At 38.9% G+C, this 21,741-nt stretch overlaps 1 protein-coding gene across 1 annotated transcript in view; it reads right to left on the reverse strand.

Annotated features, from left to right (window-relative positions):
• Positions 1 to 21,741, reverse strand: part of CSMD2 (CUB and Sushi multiple domains 2) — a 930,229-nt gene that overhangs the window by 588,399 nt on the left and 320,089 nt on the right. The window contains exon 5 of the mRNA XM_070764517.1: positions 7,930 to 8,137. Within this exon, the coding sequence (XP_070620618.1) occupies positions 7,930 to 8,137 (208 nt within the window). The remainder of the gene's footprint in view (positions 1 to 7,929; positions 8,138 to 21,741) is intronic.

Raw genomic sequence — 21,741 nt, forward strand, 5'->3', positions numbered from 1 at the left:
CGGTACTCAAACCTTCCACTTCGGTTCTCCAAACTATTCAAAATTTCTGCCACTGGTTCTTCGGAACTGGTCAGAACCTGCTGAAACCCACCTCTGGATCAGACATATTTTTAATTTGCTAGCCAAGATGGAAGAACTTTAAAGTATGCAGATAGTAGTACAATATCTAACTGCCGTAAAGTTTCCTAAAGCCATTTGATGTATTGCAATTAAACACCATATTTATAGAATTTTCAATATCAAAATCAAATTATATGCTGATTTAGAATTTCTTAGCTTTAGCAAATCCCATGTAGTATTGCAGTCTCTAAATCACATAGTTTTTCCTTCATTGTTTTGCCCCACAGTTATATTGGAAAATCAAAGAACATTATGGCAAAAAAATATAGTAATAACTGGAGCTACATTTTTTTAAAAAATCCAGATTTACAGCTTTATCTTGTTTTATATGATCCTGTTTTCATTGTATTCATGTCCAGATAAAATATTCTTAGAAATATAAACAATGGTCTTTCTAATAGTTTAACATTAGTGTGTGCCTCTGTATGTGTATAAAGGAACACAGTAGTTGAGCCATAACTCACATCTGAAACAGCTTCAAGTCGAAGCCATAAAGGAATGGCTGATATACTTCTCTGGATAGAATCAGTAATATATTTTGATCTGCCTCCAGGAACCTCTGACAACAAAAATGTCTCCCAGATATCTGCAGGTTTTAATTCATTTAATTTAATGTTCACTGATTGATTACCTGTGGATTTCTTTCCTTTCAGAAATTTCTGTTGTTTTCATTACATGATAATTAATCTGTTGTCCTTAAGACTGACCTTAAATGTCTTAAGATATTAGAAAAGGAACTATTTGTGTCAGCAGTACATGAAAAGTATTGATATATGCTTGTTAATCAGTTGGAGAAAGTCAAGACATAACTGGAGGTGGGAAAGCACTCAACCCCTTTGAAAGTTAGAACTGCACCAGGTGAACACATCTGGTTGGAATGTGTATGTTTCCATACAGCCTTTGAATTCAACAAGTAGAAATAATAATTGGAAAGAAGATTTATCCAGAATGCATCATTGAGAATTGTGGCAAAGAGTGGTTTCAAGTCAAAAGCATATATCTGTGTATTTATTGAAAAGTAATTTCTCTCTTAGAAAATTTGTCACATCGATATTAAATAAAAGAGGAGATTATAATTTAACCCATTCTGGGAAACTACTGTTCTAAAATGTAGTGAGAAAGTCTCACAGAAAGAATAACATAGCAGATACTGGCAATTTTTTGTTCAAGGTACGCCCTTCAAGAAGATCAACAGGACAGGATGAGAGAAACCCACTTCCCTTACAGCCATGGCTTACACTTCATCAAGGGAAGGGAAGCCTGAAAAAATGCAAAGCTCAATTCTCCCACAGCTTGTGAACTGAGCCAGCTCACATGCAAGCAGTGGTGGGTTGCTATCTGCTCGGACCAGTTCTTACATACTGGTGGCAGAAACTTCAACCCGCTCGCCCAACTGGTTCTTTGGTTGTCATGGCCGACTGGCCGATAGTCATTTGCACGATGTGAAGAAGGCGTGCTCATGAGCAAAGTGAGAGCGTGCATGCAAAACACGCACTTCCATAGCAATGCAAACCAGTAAGTAAGGTAAGTGGAACATGAAAGTCACTGCACCTTAAAATATGAGCTTATGCTAATAAAATCCATATCTTAATGAAAACAACAATAGTAAATAACTTGACATCTAACTTTTGCATGAACCTTGGAAACATTATACAATTTAGGGGCGTGTTGAATGGCTGATGTCACAATTTAATAAAAGTAAAAGTTTACCTGTCCAGTTGTCTCCAACTGTAGGGTGCAGGGCTCATCTCTCTTTCTTGACCGATGGAGCCAGTTGTCCGAAAACATTCTCCATGGTCATGAGACTCACATGGCTCTATTCAAGGGCGCATGAGGTGCTGTTACTTTCCCACTGAAGTGCTATTTATTAATCAACTTGCATTTGCATGCTTTCGAACTGCAGGAACTGGGCAGGAACTGGGGCAGGAATGGGAGCTTACCCCATTGCATAGCGCTTGGGTCCCAAACCTGGGCTGTCAGCTTTCCAGTTTAATAGAGTTAATACGGTTGCAGTAACTCAGACTGTGTTTTCCCTCTAACATGTTGTCAAGCAAGTATAGAATTATCTACATAAACATGTCTTTTATTTTGATGGCCACAGAACCATAATAAATGTATCACATTTTAATTTAACACTTAGCAGCAACATCTCTTGTTGAATCAAAGTTGGCATCCTTCCTCCTTCCTGAGATGGTGTCAAGCATAAAAATAGCTTTTCCTTACCCTGTTAATAGTTAACCTCCGGTGGGTGAAAGTCACTAACAGGTGACATAATGGGAGAAGAAAACGTGATTGGAAAAGAGTGTTTCCTGCTCTTCTAGGCTGTCAATACAAGCATATTATTTGTACAGCTACGTTTTAACTACCGCTGTGAGCTTTATGCCCATATCAACATCTGTCATGATTAAAACTAAAAATCCTAGGATCTGTGTGCTTTCATGCTAGATCAGACTTCTTTAACCTGACATATTTCAGATGCATTCAAGCTGCAATTCTCAGTATTTCCAGCCCTTTGAAGTGAGCCTGAAGCAGAGTAATGTTGGAGTTCTTGAATACAGAGGTTTTCTAGGTCTTTGAACAATCCTGGCTCCTGCTGATATGGATTAAAGGTTTGGGAAATCCAGAATGATTTCTGTGTAATAACAAAATTATTATTATTATTATTATTATTATTATTATTATTATTATTATTATTATTATTATTTAGATTTATATGCCGCCTCTCTCCGTGGACTCGGATATAATATAGTAGATATATAAAATATAGTAGGTATGCACAAAGTCTTCTAAAGAGACTCTGCACAAAGAATATTTGCATGAATGAAGCACTTCCTCCTAAAGCATTATAGTAGCTATATTCCTTACAAGTCTCCTGTTGATACTTTGAAAACTGTCTGAATCTGTCTGCATGTGTGTGGGCATAGGCACGTCATATTCTAGCAGATCCACTGGAAATTATATTCACGTATAGGTATGAGATGATGATTGGGATAGTATTTGAAGCAGATGGACATCCTGACCATGTTCATATAACATTATTGAGTCAGGTCATTACAAATCTATGCATTGAATTCATGCAGAAATTATGTATTTTATATTATTGATTGGTTGGTTGGTTGGTTGGTTGGTTGGTTGGTTGGTTGGATTTATATGCTTCATTCCAAACTTCATTCCAAATTTTTGGTTCCTTAATGTGTTGTGTCTATCAAGTCCATTTGATAAGCTTAGGTCCAAATGTGCAAATTAGAAAAATCCTGATTTTCAACTTTTCTGAAGTCCATTTGTTCTCAAAATAGTTGTCTATGCATGTCAATCAAAGACACAGCGTTCTGGGAACATCACATCCATAACAAATCAGTTCATGTTCTATCAGTTCTGTTTGAACCGATGAGAAAATGCAAACCTTCTGACAAACATTTGAATGTTCTTTCTTTGGTTTTAGAAGCATCTAGTTCAGTTGTCAGGGTTCCAATTAGCTTCTATAATCAAATCAGAGTCCGAAGCAACTGTTTCCTCAAAGTTCCAATTTATTAACAGAGCTATGTTGGCACATTTATATAAAACCTGAATCTGAAATCCCAGGGGTTTCTCCACCAGTTGAAAGTTCAAGCTCTTGACTCCACACCCCCAAATTCATTACATTGACCAATGTTCACCTGCCAACTTTGTAGCAATCCCCATGTCCTTCTGGAGGATTGCAAAGACAAAGGATGACTTTGACCCTCTAGAAGGAATTTGTGATGGACAAAATCACTTTCACAATCTTTAAAGCATTCTACACTGAACACCATCAAATAGCATTGAAAGCAAACATCAACTAAATTGGGTCAAAATCTGGCCTTCAACTTTTCAGAAAGGAAGCATGGAGAGAATCAACTGGAAAAGCAGAAGCCTGAACAACTAGTCATGATCCCGCTATATAGAATGCTGATGAGACCACATTTGGAATACTGTGTTCAGTTCTGGAGACCTCACCTACAAAAAGATATTGACAAAATTGAACGGGTCCAAAGACGGGCTACAAGAATGGTGGAAGGTCTTAAGCATAAAACGTATCAGGAAAGACTTAATGAACTCAATCTGTCTAGTCTGGAGGACAGAAGGAAAAGCGGGGACATGATCGAAACATTTAAATATATTAAAGGGTTTTTAATAGGAAAGTGAACACAAGAACAAGGGGACACAATCTGAAGTTAGTTGGGGGAAAGATCAAAAGCAACATGAGAAAATATTATTTTACTGAAAGAGTAGTAGATCCTTGGAACAAACTTCCAGCAGACGTGGTAGATAAATCCATAGTAACTGAATTTAAACATGCCTGGGATAAACATATATCCATCCTAAGATAAAATACAGAAAATAGTACTGTATAAGGGCAGACTAGATGGACCATGAGGTATTTTTCTGCCGTCAGACTTCTATGTTTCTATGTTCTCCTGCAACAGAGGCTTCTGCTGTTGGGAGATGCTTTTCAGATTATTTCATTACTATATACAGTGATACCTCATCTTACAAACAACTCGTCATACAAACTTTTAGAGATACAAACCCGGGGTTTAATTTTTTTTGCCTCTTCTTACAAACTATTTTCACCTTACAAACCCACCGCCACCTCTGGGATGCCCTGCCTCCGGACTTCCGTTGCCAGCGAAGCACCCGTTTTTGCACTGCTGGGATTCCCCTGTTGGGGAACGGGCGCTTCGCTGGCAACGGAAGTCCGGAGGTGGGGTTTGCCAGCGAGGGGAGCCTCAGTGAAATTGCAGCATCGCAAAAACACAGAGGTCTGGAGGTGGGGTTTTGAGGACTTTGTTGTTTTTGCGATGCTGCGATTTCACTGATGCTCCCTTTGCTAGGAAACCCCACCTCCGGACTTCCGTTGCCAGCGGAAACGCTTGTTTTTGCGATGCTGGGATTCCCCTGCAGCATCGCAAAAACACAGAAGTCTGGAGGTGGGGTTTCCAATGGAGGGGAGCCTCAGGAGAATCCCAGCAGCGCAAAAACGGGCACTTCGGTTGGCAAAAGGGGTGAATTTTGGGCTTGCACGCATTAATCGCTTTTCCATTGATTCCTATGGGAAACATTGTTTCGTCTTACAAACTTTTCACCTTAAGAACCTCGTCCCGGAACCAATTAAGTTTGTAAGACAAGGTATCACTGTATCTTTTTATGACAATGGAGACTGGAGTCTTTCCATGACTCTGAAAACCTCTAACATCTTTTCTAGGTTTTAATGAATTGTGGGAATCCAGGTAGGCTACAAGTGTTGTGGTGATGTTTATATTATATAAAAGAGAGAATTCATTCATGCTACTGGGTGAGCTGGTAACTAAGAAAATGTAAATTCTCTACATGCCATTCACTAGAATGTCATTGAAACTGTTTTTGGAAAGAAATTTCATAAGCAACTTCTCTACATTAAAATTCAACTGAGTGCAGAAAGAAAAACATAGATAAATATTTTCAAGGTGGAACTAACACATTGCAAAGAGAGTAAAAGCCAACCAACCAAGAATTACAATTTAAGCAGCATTATTTGTTTAATTCTGCTTCTGGAGGGGGGTGGGGCAAGCTGATGGCAACTATACTCCAAATGTGAAATACAGTTTTTCACTGTTGAGAATGGTTTGTCATAGAAAAGCTATGAAAGTGTAATTAGGGAAGGAGATTGATTTATGCTATATAGAGCCTAGGACATTTTAAGATTCTTGCGTGAATGGTTAAGCCTTTTTGATTTTGGGTATTTCTTGACAACAATGAGTTGTAACACCGCAAGAGAAATGGAGAATGAGAAAAAGATCACAATGTTCTAACCACACCACCTGAATAACTTTGTATTTGGTGCAACTTGCACTCTATCTTCAATAGACGTTCCTCCAATGACAGTAGTCTAACTAGCGATAGTACTTACTTATATACGCTTCACTGTGTTTTACAGCCCCCTCTAAGTGGCTTACAGAATCAGCATACGGCCCCCAACAATCTGGGTCCTTATTTACTGACCTCAGAAGGATGGAAGGCAGAGTCAATCTTGAGCTGGTGAGATTTGAACTCCAAACAGAAGACTTGATGAAGCAGTGGATGTGGATGGGAGTCAACAGGCTCAGACTCATATTGCAACCTACCTGGGTCTAGAGGCACTCCTCACAGACAATCATGCCCTTGTCAACTCACAATTTTATTATTGCAACACGCTCTACATGGGGTTACCCTCAAAGCTGCATGAGCTTTTGTGCATACACATAGGTACACCCACATTACAACAATCCTCCGTGAGCTGCACTGGCTCCCTATTGGTCTCCGGGCACAATTCAGGGTGTTAGTCATTACCTTTAAAGCCCTACATGACTTAGGCCAGGGGATCTTTGAGGCCGACGTCTGCCACACAACTCTCAGTGAGTTCCTACAGAGTTGGTCTCCTCTAGGTCCCATCAAGTAAACAGTGTCGGCCAGTGAGCCTGCAAGGGAAGGCCTTCTCTGTGGTTGCCCCAGATCTCTGGAACCAGTTACCTCAGGACTACCCCATCCCTATTGGCCTTCTGATAAGCAGTTAAGACCTGGGTTTTCTGACAGGCCTGGGGCTGCTGAACTCACACTTGTTATCAGCGAGATCCAGCCATGGAATCATATGTATGGATTTTAATTGTTTTAATGCTTGAGATATTTTCAATATTTTATTCTGTTGTTAAGCCACCCAGAGTCCTTTGGGAGTTGGCCGACATATAAATTAGATAGATAGATAGATGGATGGATGGATGGATGGATGGATGGATGGATGGATGGATGGATGGACGGATGGAAAAATTTGTCCACTGATAGGTTTTTTTAAAAAAAAATACATCTCTTGCCTTAAATAAACATTCAAAAATACTCAACCAGCCAATACAAGCCAAAATGGAGTGAGGAAAACCAGAACCTACTGTGGAACCCACATAAATTCATTACAGACACCTGTTATTTTTTATGTTACTTCCATGAAACACGAATTAGAATTGTCTAGTGTGAATTTTTCTTCAAAAGTTCATTTACCTGACTTTATGGTTTGATAACACAATTCTCCTAACAATATCAAATCAATACAAATCACCAAGCTAGAAAAGTTTCATGACTATACCATTGTTGATGAATCCCATTTTTGATTATATCAACAAGACCACCAATGGGTTCTCTTTAACATAAAGGCATTACAGATGCCCTTCAACTAACATCACTGAAACAAAATAAAGGCAAAAGGACACAGTCAAAGCAGTAACAATAACAAAACATTAAATTTATATGCCACTTTTAGGAACTCTTGTCAGTTGTGCAATAGTCAAAGTAATTGATTTTCTCAATGGCAGTGGAATTCACACCAGCTCCAACAATTTCACTACAGCTCTCATAAAAAAAGAAATTAATTTGATGATAATCACATGTATTATGTCAAATCCCAAAGTTGTACACTTTTGCATTCATGACAGTTTGTTTTCTTTCTTTGCATAAGTTAAAAATGTTAATACCTTTATTGTAGAAGATGGTAGGTAGGTAGGTAGGTAGGTAGATAGATAGAAAGAAGGATGGATGGATGGATAGATAGATAGATAGATAGATAGATAGATAGATAGATAGATAGATAGATAGATAGATAGATATGGTAAAGAGTGGCATTTTCATTGAATGTTAATGAAACATTTTATTGGCATTAGCAATCCCTATTGTTCATTATTTAGGTAATTCTGATCAGTGGCAAGCCACCACTTGCAAGATATAGTACCAAAGGGAGCAAATGAGCCACACTGATTAAAAAAAAAAAAAAGCAAAGCAGTTGCTTACCATAAAGAGGATCCCTCCGTTCCAGTGACCTCTAAAAAGTCATATTCATCCTCCAATTGGAAATCCAAGAAAACCAGAGCTATGGTGTCTCCAGGCTCTGCTAAAATCGTCCAGGTGCAGTCAGCATTGTTGTTGTACTCCAAAGGATAATGGGGAGTTGAAATTATTCCACTCTGCCCCCGAAGTGTCCCACCACAGGCATCATCAGCTGAAAACCAAAACAGGAAAGGTTAGTTCAGCCAAAAATAACAAATGTCAGCCTAAACTCAATGTCAGGGTCCCAAATAGCATCTGAAATTAAATCAGAGTCCGAGGCGTGGCCTTCCTCAAAATTCCAATATACAGTATTAGCAGAGCCATGTCGGCACATCTGGGAGAAACCCAAATCTGAAATTCTGTGAGTTTCTCCACCCAGTTTAAAGTTCATTCCCTTGGGCCCACATCCACAGGTTCATCACATGGCCCAGTCTGGTTCTGCCAACATATCCAGTCCTCCCATCAACTTCCAGGCGGGTGCTGAACAAAGGATGACCTTGAGAATCTAGAAGGAATTTGTTATCCTCATGCAACAGGCCCTCCCACGAATACATTCTGCATTCTAGTACGTTGCAGGCCAAAGTGTCCAACTCAAAAGATGGCTTCGGCCTGAGGGTCAAGGCTTTTGAGAAGATTCTCCATGCCCAAGCTTGGTCACCACACAAAACATTCTCAAGGACTTTCTGTCAAAACCGTCATGGAAGTTAGTGTCCTGGAGCAATTTCAGAGAGGAAACATAATGCAGAGTTTATTTCTTCTTGAATTAAATAAAAAAGCCTGGCCTAGATCATATGTCACACTCTGGACTGAATATAACTGATGGTCTTTTCCAGAGATATACTGTATGGGTGATGATATCCCATATGGTGCTAAGTAAGATTGTGAGAAAGGTGGAGGTGAGTCAGATGAATGCCTATCTCAGGAAATAGTGCTAAGGTGGCAAGAGATCTGGGGATAAAACTGAAATTGGGAAATTCCAATTCTAGGATCCAAAATCTTCTATTTATTCCAAACTAGCTTAAAAGGATGTTAATGACATTTACATTGTTTTTGCCTTCCTGAGTCTTGCCAACAATGTAGGAGCAAGCAACTATATTTTAATTGCATTTTATTGTATTGCAATTGTATTGCACTGTAAAACATTAAATGACATTGACTCACTTTCATTTAGTGGTATATAAATATAATAGACAAATACAGTAAGTTAAATAATATGGATACCATGAAATGGAATATAACTTTGGGGACAATTGGGAGGATATATGCATTTCTCAGAGCACTGGGACAATTATGGGGATGGGTTCCAAGTTACCTCGCTGCTGGTTCAATTCCTCCCTCACCTGCACTGTGCCAAAAAAAAAAAAATATTAAAGCCAAAAACCATATGGCACAGTGCTGGAAACTCAGCTTCTGCCCATGCTCAGAAGAAAAAATAAATTTCAAAAAAAATTGAAAGAAAACTTGGTGGCACCCATGGACTGGCACCAACTGAACCAGATTGGTGACATCATTGTGATGTCACCAGCAGGTCGCCACCAGTACGGGCGAACCAGTCTGAATCGGGAGGAACCCACAACTGATGTAACTATAGGTAAAAGCTTCGTATGGCTTCATTCAATTAATTTTTTTTCTTTTCTATCTCACCCAATAAAGGTGGCCAAAAATCTATGCCTCTGAACATAGTCAAATTTAGCTGATCATACAACGTTAGCCCAACCCTAACCTGAACACACCAACAATGAATTTGATTATGCCACATTTACTCAATAAACATTTCAAATGAAACATTTAAAGGAACAAATTTTAGCAATCCTTTTTATCTAGAAGTCTAGATAATCCCATACCCATTTGCTCATAGTTTCTGAGATATTTTCTTATTCGTTTCTCCATTTTCTCCAATGGGGGCAAGGCTCCTTCTGTGTTAAGTTCACATCCTCAACAAATTTGTTTTTATCATCAGTGTTCCTAATGTATAGTGAACAACCAAGGAAGTGTGACTCTTTTTTATCTTAAATCTTACTAAGACTAACCATTTATTTCTGAATACATCCCATAATGTATATATATTCATGCAAAACACTGTCTTCATCAAGCCTATTTACTTAGTCACCCTTTCTTTAAAACAACAGGCAATGAACTTTCTCACATTGATATGTTTGTCAATGACCTGCTGAAGAATAAAAGTCTGGTCAGCATTTCTCTTGTCCAACGCTTTCTAAATTGAGCTAATGTCATCTCATCTGTCTTTCTCATCAGAATTCAACCAAACACCTTTACAGGCACGCTTAAACAGATTAATTCCCCTCTCATTTTTGCATTTTCTTTGGCTATTTTTCCCCCTTTTTACATTAACAACATCCGTTTTCTTCCAGTCATCATACACTTACAGTCTTAATTCTAGTGTTAAACAACTCCATAACCTTTCCATGTACAAGATCCATTCATATCAGTGGCAAGTTGCTCCCAGTTCAGCCCAATTCTGTGAACCAATGGTGCCGACCGGTTCAGCCCACCTGCCCGGGATGCTTCGCCCACCCATCTGGGACGCTTCTGCATTCAAGCATGCACACAAACCGGTAGCAAAGGGTTTTAGAATCCACTACTGATCCATATTTAAAATTTCAAAAGTTATTACAATATTTTTATCTGTCTTTCATGATTAAGGTGGAACTAGAACTCACAGGCTTCTGGTTTCTAACCCAGCATCTGCTCCAATACAGCAAACTGAGATAGTAAAAACCAGTGATGGGCTACCAAATTTTTTACTACCACACTGTGGGTGTGGCTTATGCATTTTGTTTCAACATCTTTCAGTGCAAATTGGGTGCTCTGGGGTCTCCAAATTTTGCTATCGGAACTGCGTTCCTGACCATTCCCGTAGGAGCCCTCACTGGTAAAAACTGGCTATACTTATATCCTGACCATTTTTCAACCTTTTTGCAGTATTTATGACTTTCTTTTCATCATTTCCACTCTTTCATACATCACTATCATTCCTATGAAGAGATCTAAAAGATTCTTCCAACGGTTTCTCATCCCAAATGAGTCTGGTTTCTCTTCAGATCATATATATGTCTTTTAGCAAATGATTTCATCATTTTTATTTTTAATATCATTCCCTCTGCTGGAGATTTCTTCACTCTTCTTCCTTCACTTCTAAATATGTTCTATCTCTATCAAAATTGATCTGCACATTCTCTTCCTCTTTTCATTACATAGAAACATAGAAACATAGAAGACTGACGGCAGAAAAAGACCTCATGGTCCATCTAGTCTGCCCTTATACTATTTCCTGTATTTTATCTTACAATGGATATATGTTTATCCCAGGCATGTTTAAATTCAGTTACTGTGGATTTACCAACCACGTCTGCTGGAAGTTTGTTCCAAGGATCTACTACTCTTTCAGTAAAATAATATTTTCTCATGTTGCCTTTGATCTTTCCCCCAACTAACTTCAGATTGTGTCCCCTTGTTCTTGTGTTCACTTTCCTATTAAAAACACTTCCCTCCTGAACCCTATTTAACCCTTTAACATATTTAAATGTTTCGATCATGTCCCCCCTTTTCCTTCTGTCTTCTAGACTATACAGATTGAGTTCATTAAGTCTTTCCTGATACGTTTTATACTTAAGACCTTCCACCATTCTTGTAGCCCGTCTTTGGACCCGTTCAATTTTGTCAATATCTTTTTGTAGGTGAGGTCTCCAGAACTGAACACAGTACTCCAAATGTGGTCTCACCAGTGCTCTATATAAGGGGATCACAATCTCCCTCTTCCTGCTTGTTATACCTCTAGCTATGCAGCCAAGCATCCTACTTGCCTTTCCTACCGCCCGACCACACTGTTCACCCATTTTGAGATTGTCAGAAATCACTACCCCTAAATCCTTCTCTTCTGAAGTTTTTGCTAACACAGAACTGCCAATGCAATACTCAGATTGAGGATTCCTTTTCCCCAAGTGCATTATTTTACATTTGGAAACATTAAACTGCAGTTTCCATTGCTTTGACCATTTATCTAGTAACGCTAAATCATTTACCATATTACAGACCCCTCCAGGAATATCAACCCTATTGCACACTTTAGAGTCATCGGCAAATAGGCAAACCTTCCCTACCAAACCTTCCCCTATGTCACTCACAAACATATTAAAAAGAATAGGACCCAGAACAGACCCTTGTGGCACACCGCTTGTAACCTGTCTCTGCTCAGAATACTCGCCATTAACAATAACTCTCTGATGTCTATGCTTCAGCCAGCTTGAAATCCACTGAACTATCCAGGGATTAAGTCCAATCTTCACTAATTTATCTATCAGCTCTTTATGTGGAACCGTATCAAAGGCTTTGCTGAAGTCCAGATAGGCAATATCCACGGCACCACCTTGATCCAACACCTTTGTGACATAGTCAAAGAACTCAATGAGATTAGTCTGACACGATTTGCCTTCAGTAAAGCCATGCTGATTTGGGTCCAATAAGTTATTGTTTTTTAGATGCTGATTTATCCTCTTTTTGAGTAGAGTCTCCATCATTTTAACTACAACTGATGTCAAGCTAACTGGCCTGTAGTTACCAGCTTCTTCTCTACGGCCCTTCTTGTGGATAGGCACAACACTGGCCATTCTCCAATCCTCAGGGACATCTCCTGTTAACAGGGATTGGTTAAAGAAATCAGTCAGGGGGGTTCATTTTAATAATTTCCTCTTCACTCTGAGTGCATTTTTTGCAACTATCTTCATCTTTAAGAACAAAATCTTTCATCATTTTTTGAATCATTTTTAATATGTTTTCTTTCTTATCATCAAGATCTTTCACATGATTATTTCATAAAACAACTTTTTTTCAAATTTTACATTAATATATCTTCACACTTTTCTATGTCATTATGTAGCATAATTATTTGCATTCTGTTCCAAGGGGTTTCCCCATTCTGTTTTATAATTTCCACTTTCCATTTGCCCTGTGAGAAATTAACCTATTTCTTAATTCTCTTTCCATAGAGGAATATTCTTTCTCTTCCTGTAGTTCTTCTTTTATTCCAATTCCTTTCCCTCACTTTCCTTCCCACTTCTTTGTACAAGATCGACTGTTGACACTACCGAACAATGGTCTACATTACCTCTCTTCACCCATTGATACTTCACTCCTTTTAGAACTGTGTAATCATAATCAAATCAAAGCCATTCCTTTACTATATATAAAATAAATATATTCATGCTAAACCATGAACTGTAAACAAACATATTTTTTTCTCTAGAGGATACTCACTAATCACCACATTCATTTATTCTTGAATCTCTAAATGATACAATAGTTTTTCCATATTCTGTCTCATCACCACCCACCTATTCAATTGTCAGACATAAGGAACAATGAATATAATGAAGAGCTCCTCCAGAGTAGTTTCTTTATTGTTGCTTACCTATGGAGAAGAATCCTGCTAAACTAAAGCAAAAATCTGCATAACTATAGATATACTCCCTCAGAAAGCTATGATTTGGCTCTCTTCCTAAATACCAAAGATTCCTCTTGTGTCTCTGAACACCAAGTCATGTAGTTCTTTTTTAAATCCCACTTTGTCCTCACTCAGAATATTGCATACCCCCCCCCCCATACACCAATGTCTGGTTCTTCCATTATCATCTGGAGTACAACATGCAACTATAACAACTTACGTATTTGCATTTTCATATGCAATCACAACTTACTGAGATATACATCTTCATATTTACAGACATACTTTTTTTACTCTGTCATTCAGAATACAATTTATCCCACCACTTCTTTGCTTCTACTCATCAGCTGTAATCCATAACCACCTTTGTTCAGATCTCTTACATTCTTCCTTATTTTCTTACTTTCCTAGATATGCAAGATACCTAACATTTATTCCATTTATTCATTCATACTCTTTATCATTTGCCACAGAAAATGAAGTAGGAAGGAAACACAGTTAGAAACCTGTGATGCTTGAACTGACAGATATACCATTCCTTTGAAATATTTTTATAATTTTTATTTATTATTAAATTGTTATGCTTTCCATCTCCTTGATAAGGCAACTCTGGGATGATTTACCTAATCTATCTAATCTATCTATCTATCTATCTATCTATCTATCTATCTATCTATCTATCCATCCATCCATCCATCTACCTACCTATCTTATATGCCGCCCCTCTCCATGGATCATTAGGACAATTAGGATATTGTTCTAATTTTTATTATTTATTCAAATTTATTTATTCAGAGTTTAAAGTAACTCTGAACTTTGTAGGAGTCATGAAAAAATAGAATCTGAAATAGAAAAATATCAGCTGAATTAATTTTGTTGAAATACAGATTGAAAGAATAAACCTAAAAACATCCCAATAGCTTCTGATAAGTGTTGTCTTTATACCATGTGGAAACAAAACAGCAAAGTATAGATGACCACATCTAGAGAAAAAGATTGGTTCATTATCATATGGGTCCGACCTATGTTTAGTTCTCAAGATCATCTACTTTAACATCCTACCTGTAAATGACTACTTTAATTTCAAGAGCTATCAGTGGATACGAACGAAATGTATTCTACTCTAATCTTGATTGCAGAAAATATGACTTCTGCAATAGAGTAGTAAATTTCTGGAACACTCTACCTGATCCTGTTGTTACTTTCTCTAACGCCCATAACTTTTACTTTAAACTGTCTACTGTGGATTTTACACGTTTCTTAAGAGATCCCTAAGAGGGTAAACATAAGCACACCAGCGTGCTTACCATCCCTGTCCTACGGTACCCATTGGTATGTACTCATTGTATGTGTTTATGCTATGTTTTGCTTCTTTATAGGGAATAGTGAATAGATAGAATAGAATTATTTATTGGCCAAGTGTCATTGGACACACAAGAAATTTCTCTTGGTGCATACGCTCTCAGTGTACATAAAAGAAAATATATAATGATTGTCATAGGGGTCAAATAAGTAATGAAGAAACAATCAATATTAATAAAAATCTTAGGATACAAGCAACAAGTTACAGTCATACAGTCCTAAGTGGGAGGAAATGGGTGAAAGGAATGATGAGAAAAAAATAGTAGAAATAGAACTGCAGACTTAGTAAAAAAGTTTGACAGTGTTGAGGGAATTATTTGTTTAGTAGAGTGATGGCATTAGGAAAAAACTGTTCTTTGTGTCTAGTTGTCTTGGTGTGCAGTACTCTGTAGCAATGTTTTGAGGGTAGGAGTTGAAACAGTTTATGTCCAGGATGCCAGGGGTCAGTAAATATTTTCATGACCCTCTTTTTGACTCGTGCAGTATACAGGTTCTCAATGGAAAGCAGATTGGCAGCAATTGTTTTTTTCTGCAGTTCTGATTATCCTCTGAAGTCTGTGTCGGTCTTGTTGGATTGCAGAACCAAACCAGACAGTTATAGAGCTGCAGATGACAGACTCAATGATTCCTCTGTAGGACTGTATCTGCAGCTCCTTGGGCACTTTGAGCTTCCTGAGTTGGCGCAGAAAGAACATTCTTTGATATTTTTGATGTTAGGTGACCATTTTAGGTCTTGAGATATGATAGAACCTAGAAATTTGAAGGTCTCTACTGTTGATACTGTGTTGTTTAGTGTTTTGAGAGATGGAAGGATTTATCCTAAAGTCTACCACCATTTCTACGGTTTTGAGTGTATTCAGTTCTAGATTGTTCTGGTCACACTACAAGGTTAGTTGTTCAACCTCTACTCTGTATGCGGATTCATCATTGTCTCAAGTAAGTCCGATCAGATGGATCATTTGAGATGCAGTCATTGGTGTATAGAGAGAAGAGCTTTGGGGAGGGGGGTTGTGCTAATTGTACAGGTATCTGGTGTGATTTTTCTTAGCTTCACCTGCTGCTTCCTGTCTGTTAGGAAGCTTGTGATCCATTTACAAGTGTGTTCAGGTACCGCTAGCAGATTTAGTTTGGTTTAGAGAATGTCCGGTATGATGGTGTTGAATGCTGAACTGAAGTCTACAAAGAGGACCCTAGCATAGGTCACTGCTTTTACATTGATTCAAGATGTTGTGGGATGTAGTGTAGAGCCATATTAACAGACTCATATGTTGATCTATTTACTTGGTATGCAAATAAGAGTCTGCGGAGAGGGGCGGCATACAAATCTAATAAATAAATAAATAAATAAATTGCAGGGGGTCTAACAGTGGATCTGTGATGGTTTTCAAGTGGGACATAACTAGCCTTTCAGAGGTTTTCATAACTACAGATGTTAATTGGTCTGTATTCATTCAGTTCCTTGATGGAGAGCTTCTTTGGCACTGGGATGATAGTAGAGTGTTTGAAGCAGGAAGGAACATAGCACAACTCTAGTGATTTGTTGAAGATTTAGGTGAAGATGGGAGCCAATTGGTCAGCACAGACTTTTAAGAAGAAAGAGTTATCTTGTCTGGGCCTGGTGCTTTTCCAGGCTTCAGTCTGTGAAATAGATCTTTCACTTCCTCTTCTATGACCACTAGGGGCTGTAAACCCAATGGGATGGGTTCAGTTGTAGAAGATTTGGCTGTTGTTGGTGTGTCTGGGGTGGAGGTTGTGGAGATAAGTGGATGTGGTTTCTTTTCAAACCTACAGTAGAACACATTCAGGTCATCTGCCAGTTGCTGATTTCCTTCAGCTTGGGAAGGTGGTTTGCTGTAACCGGTGATGTTTTTGAGAATTTTCCACGTTGGCTGGTTCACTTGTTGAGAATTGATTCTGCACCTTTTCCGAGTAGTTGAAACAAGGCAAAGCCCATCGAGTTCAGCATTCAGTGTCACACAGTGGCCCACCAATTGTCCATGGGGATCTTATTTTCCTCCTCTAAAATTTGGTGCATCTTACACACTGGTGTGTCTTTTACACCAAAAATAAAGTTTGTCATCAAACTAGGGGATCCATTGTACCTATACAGTCTGAGAAATGGCTACACTATCTGTGTACGATATGAAAACAAAAATGTAAAGTATAGATGACCACATCTAGAAAAAAAAAGATCAGTGTGTGTGTGAGAGAGAGGGGGGACAGAGGGAGGAGGGAATCCTCCTGGTTCGGACTGGTAGTGACCCACTGGTTACACCACAATGATGTCAGCGAGCTGGAATGGTGGGTAGTGGTCTGTGGCTATTGCCATCATTTTTTCCCCAATTTTTTCAAATTATTTTTTTTTCTGCGCGTGAACAGAAGGCTAGTTTTCAGCAATGGGTATGCATCAGCATTTTGTTTTTGGCATTTTTAAAAAAATGTTGGGGTTTATTGCACTGTGCATACCCATGCATGCAAACTATACATGCATCCACAAGGCACACCCACACAGTGTGAAAGGAAGTAAACCGTCAGCGATGTAAGTTGGAACACATCCCTGGTGTGTGTGTGCGTGTGTGTGTGTGTGTGTGTGTATTCCATTTTGCAATAATCAGACATGCTTTACAAGCCATAAAGCCTCTTTTCAAAGGTCATCACGAAATGGTCATAAATTGAGGAGTACCTTTAATGGCAACCATAGTCTTCCATTTTACTCTATCAAATCACTGCATTGTTAGTCAAACTAGTTCCTCCAGGATTCCCTGAACAATACTTGTAGTGCTATGCTTTTAACCTTTCTACCAAATGTAGTAGATTTTCAAAACAGATACACCATTCAACAGTAAAACAGGATATTATTAACCTACTCTTTTTTGAGGTATACCTTTTTACTTTACAAAGGCATAATTAGTTTAATTGGGAAGAGAATTCAAAGAACTACCATTAAATCTGAGATGGTGAAAGTAGCAATCAATTACTGCAGTAAATTGAAACTAAATTTTAAATACCTCCTCCTTTAAATCAACTGGGGCTGTGAAGAGGTCAAAGGTGTAGTTCAGAAACAGCAAAGAAAGGAAAAAAATTAAAACCAGAAGGAATTAAAATAAGCTATCCGTTCTAGTACATACTTACTTTGATGAAAATTGTACAAATTGTACAAAATTCACTAAAGATGGTTCAGGGCAATCAGCAAAGCTTCAGCTTTAATGTTTTAAATTCAGCTTATTAAAGGCAGAGGGTAAGAATTTCCAATTTGGATTTGTTCTTAAATGGCTATTTTCCAGCTTGCTTTCTATTAAAGTAGACAATTTAGAAATTCATTTCTAGTTTATGCAATCGGCCAGAAAGCCTTTCCGTTGGGAATATAATTGTGTTTATGCTTGGTTTAATTATAGTGGAGTGCGTTGGCCCACCTGGGGTTAGGACCCTGGGCTGAGGATCGGTAGGCTTGTGTTTGAGATCCAGTTGAGGTCAAGTGGCAGGCTGAGCTCCCATCACTCGCTCCAACTCTTCCCAACTAGCAGTTGGAAAGCGGGTGATTAGTGAGTAGATGAAAGGAAAATGAAAGTAGCCCCCAACTGGGCATCCATGGGCGACAGTGATGTCACTGGCTGATCCTTTCACCATGGAAGCAGTAGTATTTATAGTTTACTGAACAAACCATAATTGTGTAGGTTTGACCAATATGTTCAAATAAAACTAACTACATAATGTTTTAACTGTAAAATAACAATCTGGTACATACTCTGGAAATATAACATATTTCATATATATATTCATATATATTCTAGGACCATGATGGTGAACCTATGGCACGCGTACCACAGGTCGCACATGGAGCCATGTGGGAGGGCACACAAAATCTCCCCATGCTTCAGCTCCAATGCACATGCGTGTGTCAGCCAGATGATTTTCAGTCTTGGGAAAGGCTGTTTTGTCCTCCGGATGCTTCAGGGAAGCTTCTCTAAAGCCCCAGAGGCAAAACAAATCCCCGAATGGACAAACTGGAAGTTCAGAAAATCGCACTTCTGATTTGCCCATTTGGACTTTTTTTCCACCTAGCAGTAGTGGGGGGTTCCTTCTGGCGTGGTCCAGAGTGCCACACTGATAGGGACACACTGGTGTAATTTTGGGTGGGTTTTTTCCCGGCATCTCCTAAGAAGGAGGTTCTCAGATGTGCTTCAGACGAAGAATAAAGATCGGCATTAAGATGAGGTTGGGCAGGAGGGCTTCTTCTGACATCAAGACACCGGGGGAAAAATCACAGAAAATTGCATCCTCAGTGGGTTCCTACCAGTGCAGCACTTGCGACCACGCCAGCAGGAGCCCAACACTGCCTACCAGGCTTCAGAAAGGCCTGTGCACATGCATAGGGGACAGTGCGGGGGTGGTGGTTTGCGCAGGCATGGGGGGAGGGAAGGGGTGTGGGCAGGTGCATGCATGCTAGCACACTCATGCACACCCCTTTTGGCACGTGAATCAAAAGAGGTTTGGCATCACTGTTCTAGGATCTGGATTAAGTCTGTTACATTTTTGCTTTTGATATGGACTTTGACAGGTTATCCATAAATTGTATTATCATCTGGAGGCACTAAAAGGGGAGAAGGCAGGGGTGAAATGCTCCCAGTTCTCTCATGCCTGTCACTCGTCGGAAACTCAATCCTGAAGGGAGCATGAGGTTCCACCCACCCATCAGGAAACCACCATTTGGGTTCTTTTACCCTCTGCATATGCACAGAACAGTATACATGCACAGAGGGTAAAAGAGCCCAAATAGTGGCATCCAGACAGGTGGACGGAGCCTCATGCTGCCTTTGTGACTGGCTCTCTGACGATTTCACCCCTGGAAACATTTCACCCCTGGAAGCAGATTGTCAGGATTGAACTAGGATACTTTAAATTTCCTACTGGAACTTCATGCTCAGCTATTTGGCCACAAACCATACATGACATGAATAGTTTCTTAGATGAGTTGGCTGCACAAGGGGTTGAATAGTAGCAAAGTTGTTCAATGGGTGAGTTGTTCGATGCTTCCTTAAAATTATATTAGAGATCTGAATATCTTTTCTAGCTTCAAACATAACTCTTCATACAACTAAAGAAGATTGAGGCTGAGATAAGTAGACAGACAGAAAGACAGAATGGGATGCTGTGTGCATAAACTTATAAACACACAATCTTGTATAATGGGAAGCATCTATCCATTAAATTATATCCTCAAATATTCCAGCAGTGTTTGGTGGTGGTTCTCTAGATGTTCAGACTGATGGTTTTCAAGCACTAACTGACCTAATTCACACATTTTGCCAACCCAGTTCACTAAAAGCACCAGTCAAATAACAATAGAGCTTAGCAGAATGGTCACTACTCTGCACTAGAGTTGATGGAAATTGAACTTGGGATCTATTGCTTGTAGAACATTAAAAAAAATCTATCGCTTATAAACACTGAATTAGAACCAGAGTTTTCACTTTGTGGTAAGTTATAGTGCTATTTATTTATGGCTTAGAGAAATGCATGATCCTGTCCCTCTAGTTTATTGTTTAGTGTTATGCAAACCTAACAAATTGGGACTTAGTCAACAAACTATTCAACAAATAATAAACTTATAGACTTTGTCATGGACAATTTTCATGAGAAGATGTCTTGGAAAACTTTTATTTTTTGCAATAATATCTATTCTATTTTTTATCCTTATTGCAATTTTGTTGCAGCTACAAGACTATTTTTCTAAAGACACTATTTTCCAAACAATATTTTATTTATTTCTGCTTTATATAAGTCTAGATATTGTGTTATATGTGGATTCTTGATTTATTGTCTATGGTAAAAATTAAATACTATCACTGAAATTCCAGCTTGGCCAAAAGTGAACTATTATAGTGAAATTTGGTGCATTTTGTTCATGTTTGTTAAAAATGGATCCAGAAATAAAGAGGACTGTGATGCAGTTGAGAAAGGATTTGTACACATAATATTGAAAACATTTCACAATTACTTTGCCAAGATGATGACAACACACTTCTTATTACAGTAACTTTTGATCAGTAGTGGGTTCTAAATCCCATCTCTACCGGTTTGCTTGTGCGCACAATGCTTCTACGCATGCTCAGAAGCATCCCAAGTGAGTGGGTGGAGCCTCTCACCAACATTACTGTTTCACCAAACTGGGCCAAATCAGGAGCAACCTGCTGCTAATTTTGATTGGAAACATGGAGGGGATGAGAGAATGGAACCAAATTTATTTATTTATTTTATTTATTTTATTTTTTTTAATGCCGCTTTTCTCTTTAGACTCAGGGTGGCTTGCAACATGTTAACAATAGCACTTTTTAACAGAGCCAGCATATGGCCCCCACAATCCGTGTCCTCATTTGACCCACCTCGGAAGGATGGAAGGCTGAGTCAACCTTGAGCTGGTGATGAGATTTGAACTGCTGACCTGCAGATCTAGCAGTCCGCTTTAGTGGCCTGCAGTACCACACTTCAAAAAAGACATAGAAACTCTGAAAAGGGTACAGAAAAGAGCAACCAAAATGATAAGGGGACTAGAAACCAAGACATATGAAGAGAGGTTGCTGGAACTGGGCATGAATAGTCTAGTGAAAAGAAGGACAGGGGAGACATGATAGCAGTATGCAGGTACTTGAGGGGTTGCCTCAAAGAGGAGGGGGTCACACTATTTTCCAGGGCCAGAGGAGGAACAACGGATGGAAGCTGACCAAGGAGAGATTCAACCTGGAAATAAGGAAGAACTTCCTGATAGTCAGAGCGATCATCCAGTGGAACGGCCTGCCAGCGGAGTTTGTGAACTATGGACATTTTCAAGAGGAGACTGGATTGCCATCTGGCTGGGGAGGTGTAGGATTTCCTGCTTGAGCAGAGGGTTGGACTTGATGACTTACAGGGTCCATTTCAAATCTAATAAAATAAATAAATAAATACTGCACTCT

Source organism: Erythrolamprus reginae, chromosome 11, assembly GCF_031021105.1.
Source record: "Erythrolamprus reginae isolate rEryReg1 chromosome 11, rEryReg1.hap1, whole genome shotgun sequence".
In the NCBI taxonomy this organism is placed as follows: domain Eukaryota; kingdom Metazoa; phylum Chordata; class Lepidosauria; order Squamata; family Dipsadidae; genus Erythrolamprus; species Erythrolamprus reginae.